The 7,235-nt window shown below is 40.1% G+C and overlaps 1 protein-coding gene across 1 annotated transcript; it reads right to left on the bottom strand.

Moving 5' to 3' along the window:
• Window positions 1-2,734: 2,734 nt before the first annotated feature.
• On the bottom strand, window positions 2,735-6,711 carry LOC124276444 (cell wall protein DAN4-like). Its single transcript, XM_046712101.1, has 5 exons — window positions 6,551-6,711; window positions 6,141-6,326; window positions 4,027-4,248; window positions 3,163-3,291; window positions 2,735-2,808 (listed from the first exon to the last, which is right to left on the bottom strand). Exons 2-5 carry the CDS (start codon window positions 6,259-6,261, stop codon window positions 2,735-2,737), a joined length of 546 nt encoding a protein of 181 aa, XP_046568057.1. The 5' UTR covers window positions 6,262-6,326; window positions 6,551-6,711.
• Window positions 6,712-7,235: the final 524 nt, after the last annotated feature.

Raw genomic sequence — 7,235 nt, 5'->3', positions numbered from 1 at the left:
ATGCAGTAGTACGTGGGCAGATCGATGATGAACGTGAAACGTCAATGCCTGATAATAACCAGTCTCGATTATCAAACGATTGATATCTGAATAATTGTCCTTCGTGTTTACTGGAAAATGTGTGTAGGTCTACAATGTGATAACTTTCCTCTTGATAAGTAATGTGTGTCGCGGATGTTGTCATAAACGGTATGATCTGCAATGAGGTATCACTATATTTTTTTGGCATCTTCCATAAATGACTCAACTGCCACAGCAACTACTGTAACAACTAATAACCTCCCAGTGGCTGCTCATTACTATCAGGATAGGACACTTACTAGCATGGTACAGCAGGGCGTTGTTTGGAGGTCACAAATCAGCACCCCCTAACAATGCAGTAGCACCTGGGCAGATCGATGATAAACGTGAGACGTCGACAATACCTGACAATATAACCCTTCCGATTATCAAACGAAACATATTCCACTGGGTGTGGAAAGTAGAGGAAACTAGAGTTAACAAATTTGAGTAAATCACTGATAATCAGTATAGACGTCAGGATTTCACGAATAGCTCAACTACTCTAACAATGTGACAGGTTTTTTCCGTGTTGTTGCAACTGTTACACTTCACATGCCCTTAGTGTCACATCTACACAACCCTGGGCCCCGTTCCTCAAAGCGATCATAGCGCTACGACTGTCGTAAGCCCATGTTAAAGTATGGGAGTTACGATCATCTTAGCGCTACGATCGCCTTGTGGAACGGGCCTGAAGTGATGGCGATATACTACCTTTTACGCAGACAGTAACCTGACAATATATCAATGCTAACGAAGAACTTCAGAGCTATACACTCCTGGCTAATTTTGAAATGTGTTGTTGCTGGTGTGTGTGTGTGTGTGTGTGTGTGTGTGTGTGTGTGTGTGTGCGTGCGTGCGTGTGCGTGCGTGTGCGTGCGTGTGTGTGTGTCTTGAGGCTGTTTTAGAGGTATTTATACATACACAAAATAGCCACGACGTAACATATTTAGGAGACATATGTTACCTGTTCCAACTGTGGTTTAAGGTGCATATCTTTAGGCGCCACTGCTTACATTTCTGACGGTTGGTCAGCTCGACATCGAAAGTCTTTAGAATGGGTGAAATATTGTTTTGTGAGGACCAGTTTCATTTGTAGTCTTTGGAAAAGGCGCGATACACATTTATATGCATGATGAGCACCTTTCTAAAACGATCTCGCTATATTTAAAGTATCTGAAAGGCGGTGTCAAAGATTAACGGCCACGGGTCTGTTACTGGATCAAGCAAACACATATGACCTGCATATGTATATCACCATCAATGATCAAACTAAGGACAACAACTGTTTATCTGAAATGTGTTAAAGTAAAAAACGAAATAGAGATACGAGGCCACAGTTTGCGGGGTCAAAAAGAATTTCATGTGGCTTAAGAGCTAAAGGTACTAAACCATTTTAAACATTTCTTTTATTCGTATTCCCACTATGAAATGCATAGGACTAAATTTTGAAATGAGTAAATAATCACACAAGATCAGTTGAAATAGGACATACAGAATTAGGTTTATACTCAAGAAAGGTAATACCATAAATCATTATCACGTACTCTTTAAAATGAAACTCGCAGAAGATGGGAATCTGGATTTTTCTTGTTCATGAAACATCTTTTAGAAGCCCGATTTTTAATATGGATAACATATTTATTGCAGTGGGTGCGACGTTTCGATGTAGATGGATGCTAACACCGTTATCAAGCAAGCTATAAACAAAACTATGGTCAAGGAAAATATAATATGAACGATAGTGGAGTTATACAATTATTTTATTCGTGAAACGCTGAATACACATGCAATATTTCTTACTAAACGATGTCAGTCACATGTTCGTTAATTTTATTAAGCTATAAGTATTATACAGATATGAGTGCATGAACATGACATGGAAAGAGTGTCAAAAGCAGAATTAGCGTGACCGTTGTCACACTTATGTGCGGTGTTGATGACTTTAAACGGTCAAACAAGCGATGCGGCGTCTTCGACATGGTGTCCTATGTCAGGCCAGTCTTCCAGTCACACAAATGGCTGTTGTACCAGAATATGGAAACGTTCACCAGATCTGGCCCCTACTGACTATCAGGTGTTTGCAGATTTGAACATTGAAACCATACAATGACTTGGTTGTTGATACAGAGGGCTGGTTGATGAACTAGCATTCGAAAGACAAAAACCATTCCACTTCCAAAAACATGTCAATGAGTTATTTCAATTGTTCGAAAACGTGGTCACTCCGACAGTTCTTATTTGACCATCCACCGTAACCCGCGCCTATATGAGAAAGTACTAGAATATGATGGTCTGCACGGAAGATACTGCAACATTAATAGCTTCATGCGAGTTATGTTTCACTTGAATAACAGCAGGGATCAATCTTAAGTGCGGGTATTTAGGGTATTTTCGTACAGACTAAACTCAGTAGTATTAACATACGTTTTTGATTCTCCCGCTTTCTCGATGTCATGATTATTAGAACCAACGTTGACATAACATGATGTTCCAGTTGACACATTCTGATCATTAACGTATTCGTTGTTGACATGTGGGTATTCGTTTTCATTAATGTTCTCAAGACTGGTAGTTGTTGTCGTGTTAACATACATGGATCCTTGTTCTGACCATCCCCTTGGTGTTCTGTAGCTTTGTATGATCTGGTACCGAGTATGATCAGAGGGTTCCGCTACACACATTTCATAAGATGGGACAACTGCTTCTTCAGCGTCTCTGGCTTGGGGCCTTTTTCCTTTCCGTTTCCTGAAATATCGAATTATGGGTGAAACGACCAAACCAAATTCCTCTGACAGAACAGCGGTACTCATGTCATTCATATTCTACTTCTTGACAGAGGTGTTTTAATTCTAAGTGTCGACAGAGCCTAAGATAAATAGTTCCCTCTGCCCAAATGTGCAAAGTATAGTTTCTTCTCGTTAAGGAGGGACTTTACGTCAGGGTGTTTTGACGTTATCGTTGTCAATAGCAAAGGGGAGGAAATTTGAACAGAATTTTTAGGTCAGCCTATCCCCGTTAATCTTTCAGCGAAGCATTTTATTATGCTCTATTATCATAACCTAGACAACATTTGTATCACGAACATAATACTTTTCCAACTGTTGATAGCTGCACCATACCTCACACACACAACAGCAACAACCGCAACAACCGCAACAGTGACGACACCAGCAGCCACAGCACCCACGACAGTGACGTACAATAACGGGAACCTGCTATCGGGGGACTCTGAAAGTGTAGAGATACATTCAAGCGTGGAAATCGAACACATTACATATTAACACATTGAACAGTTAAATCTGTGTACATGAAATAGACATTTGTTTGCCGTATTGATATCTTTTTTAACAATGACATGCTTCTTTTAGCTAGAACACAAACGACTTTTGCACCCGTCATAATGCAGCATAATGTAATTGAATACTGCTCCTTCAGAATTGAAAGAGGTATTTTACGCCCCTTTGCAATAGCACCTTACATATGACCTGCTTGATTCTTAATCATATAACCACATAGTATATATTATTTGTAATGGTGAAAAGTTTTACAGGCGTGCCGGGTTTGCACGTGAGATAGTACCCACAATGTAATACTTGCATCCACATTGTCTTGCATCCACAAATACAATCACAAAAAGTCAGCGATATAAATCGGTCTTGATCATCTGCAGTGATTAACAATAGTGAAAGGCTCGAAGGGACATATTATCATAGTTTTGGCTGAGTATACAATTTAACTGTTGTTTATTTCATTAATGACATGTGAACATGCACTTACAAATTCTGCTGTTGAATTGTCACGTGTAACGATAATCCTTCTCCAAGTCTGTTTCAATACATGCAATATCAATTTAAACTGGTTATTGACTGCGCGTACCTCTGCTATGACAAGAACTACAACCTGCAAAAATTTAACCCGTTCGTCTTTGAAGAACCCCCCAAACATATACATCACTTCCTTTACCTGCTGCACCAGATGGAGGCGTGGATGTTTCCGATGGGTGTGCTGTCGCTGTTGGTGGTGTTGCCATTGTGTTGGATGTTTGTGCAGTAGTGGACATAGTGACCCACAACGCTGTACCTATTGATGAAGTAGTCACTTTTGTCGTAGACAATGTCTTGGATGTTGTTGGCATGGTAGTAGTTGTGGAAGAAGACATTGAAGAAGACGTTTCCAGCGGTAGAGCTAAACAAACACATGCATATCTTTCTATATTGATACGTAGCTTGAATGGAAGGTATTTCTAATGCTACACATGTGTCTGATTGGAAGCGGTAAAGTGTCTGCAGTCGACAGTATATCAATATACTTAACCAGACCTTAAGCGTTCGGCTAATGATACTGATTCAGATATCAGTTTCGTGAAGATATACAACCGCACACACAGTCAGATGGATTTCATCTAACGTTGGTGTCATATATCCTCAAGTTTGACCAGAACACATTTCTATAACACCCCATTAAAGCCAGCGTCCTGGTGGTGTTTGTGAACGTCTCGTGTATTCAGACTAGGTACACCAAAGTCGAGGCCTGTTTTGCTTGTCTGGTTTGTTCACAGGCGCATGAGTACTGCTGTGCAGTGTAACACAACAACATAGTTTACAAGTTTGTGAGTGACGGGTGCTACCGGTAGAACAGGACATGATTATCCTTTATGCGATCATCTTATATAATTTTAACAGATATTTTGTAACTTTCTGTTTTCGGAATTTGTTTCTGAAAATAGTCAGAACTGGGTCTTCTTTTGCATTGACGTTCTTTGTTATCATTTGATGATCTCATGAGTGATCTCATGAGTGAGTGATCTCATGATTTCATGAGTGATTGAGTGAAAAATCACGAATATAAAGTCACATCGGCAATATTTCAGCCATATCGTGACTACGATCGTATGACGTGTATAGCTTTAGTCTTGATATTAAGAATATTTTGAACTTTTGACAATATTATATATTGCTATTCATCAATAGAAGCGAACCTTTCCACATCCATAAACAAATTCTGTTAAAAGCAGAGTCGTTTGTACAGTTGTGACTAAATCATGAGTATACACTCGTATCAGCAGTATTACAGCCGTAAACAATCGACTCTGGCCCAGACAATCCAGCGATCGTTGCCATGCGATACTATGACAGAGCATGTGTCCATGAATCACTATGAAATAGTGGTGATCCCGGGTTTTCACGAAAAAATTTGCGTATCGTGCCCCACCGGTGGCACCCGTCATAAACACATGCTAAGTCTAGTCAGTTGTATAATTCGGGAACGTATAGTATATGTCAAAATTGCATCGGACATTGTTTTTGTCACTGATGCATCAAATTTGGAAATGTCCTCCCCATGTCTACCATGAAACAATTATTGCCCAGGGGGATGTCTACTTCATGGCCAAATGTTTTACCCTAAATTTTCCAAAGGTGTTATCAATGAGAAATATTTCACACAGTGTTTTCTCTGTAAACTTCCAATGACATTTGCTTTCATTTTTGACAAAGTGTCCTGAGTGAGTGAGTTTAGATTTACGCCGCTTTAGCAATATTCCAGCAATATCACGGCAGGGGACACCAGAAATGGGCATCACACATGTGGAGAATCGAACCCAGGTCTTCTGCGTGACAAGCAAACGTTTTAACCACTAGGCTACCCCACCGCCCCACAAAGTGTCCTGAACCTCTGAAGATAGGTGTGTAGGTATTTCGTTGTTCACCGCGTTTGTTTATGCCCCATTGATCAGGGAATGAATGTTTCCCTTAACTTGGTCATATACAACACTGCAATGTTTCTGAGTTTTTTAGAATCCACATGGTATTAATTCCGCATGTCTTAAAATCTTTCTGTGAATATCGAGAAAGACCTAAGTCCTTCCTTGATAGTATTAAGGATTATGGCTAATCTTTGAGACAGGGATTTGGTGATACATTTGCTGGAACCAGCAATATATCTCTCCTTGCAAAGATTTGTATGTAGTTTTGGAATCAAGTACAAAAGAGGAATGGACATGTCTTCAGGTTTAAGAGTCAAGTCAAACGTTGATAACACCGTTGAATGATTTAGGCAAATACATATATTTCTCGTACCGTATATTTCCACCTCGCAGAAACTCAGATTCAGCATCCCTACTGTAGGTTGGCGATATATCCGGAGATGGATCCCCGTCACGGGTACATCACACTCCAGGGTGTACTCTGCTTCCCACATGTAGGAAGAGTTCGCGGTGTGACATATTCTTCCATCTACAGACACATGTACGTCATCCTGTTGATCTGGAATATGTTGAGAAGAATGAACAAAATACCTTACACTAAATACATATTCGGGTGTGTTTTAGCGTTGCTGTAACATAATAGATTTCAAAGCTGGTCAATTAATGTTTAAGATGTCTCATATAAAGTACTAGTCTGACATAAGGACCTTGTCAGTATTAGTACTATTATATTTGTCCGTATTAGTACGCATTCGTTATTTTGTGTTTATGGTGACACAGTACCTTCCCAGAATATCCTGATCCTGCTAACGGTCCTGTTCTGTGTAAACTCTACCTCCCATGCTGGGTATATGGACGAGACTGATGCACACGGCCCTGACGTCACACCATCAGTAACCCAGGATGCCTGCCCAGTGATGTTGTGAGCATTGTTGTCCCCAGACGTAAAGTTACTCGCTGCTATATTAACTGTAATAATAAACAGTATCATTATCTGTGGTATGTAAATGTACATTACACAACAATATCGCATGGTAGATAGGAATTATTTTACTTACTGGTCATAGAAGTTTATTTTATGCTGGACCCGTGAAGATCCGGGATTGAATAGGTCTTCAGCAAGCCATGCTTGCCACAAAAGACGACTGTGTTTGTCGTAAAAGGCGACTTACGGGATCGGGTGGTCAGGCTCGCATGTCATCGGTTCCCAATTGCGATGATCGATGCTCATGCTGTTGATCACTAGATTGTCTGTTCCAAACTCGATTATTTACAGACCGCCGCCATATAGCTGGAATATTGCTGAGTGTGGCGTAAAACTAAACTCACTCACTCACTCACTTATATTATGCTGACTTTCATTTTAAGTTGTCCTTTCGAGTTGTAATACCTTTAACATGCAAAACCTTTCAGCATTAGCATATTGTTATTGTTTTGTGCTTTCCGGACATGAGGCATGAGACATTAC

Source organism: Haliotis rubra, unplaced genomic scaffold, assembly GCF_003918875.1.
Source record: "Haliotis rubra isolate DU_JTF1 unplaced genomic scaffold, ASM391887v1 Scf2093, whole genome shotgun sequence".
Taxonomy (NCBI): Eukaryota; Metazoa; Mollusca; class Gastropoda; order Lepetellida; family Haliotidae; genus Haliotis; species Haliotis rubra.
This window is presented reverse-complemented; position numbering and strand designations above follow the sequence as displayed.

Coding starts and splice junctions, on each gene's coding strand:
- LOC124276444 (XM_046712101.1), bottom strand. CDS start 6,261: ATGTGGGAAGCAGAGTACACCCTGGAGTGTGATGTACCCGTGACGGGG. Junction 4,249..6,140: donor CTGCGAGGTGGAAATATACG/GTACGAGAAATA, acceptor GTGTTTGTTTAG/CTCTACCGCTGGAAACGTCT. Junction 2,809..3,162: donor GTATGGTGCAGCTATCAACA/GTTGGAAAAGTA, acceptor TCGATATTTCAG/GAAACGGAAAGGAAAAAGGC.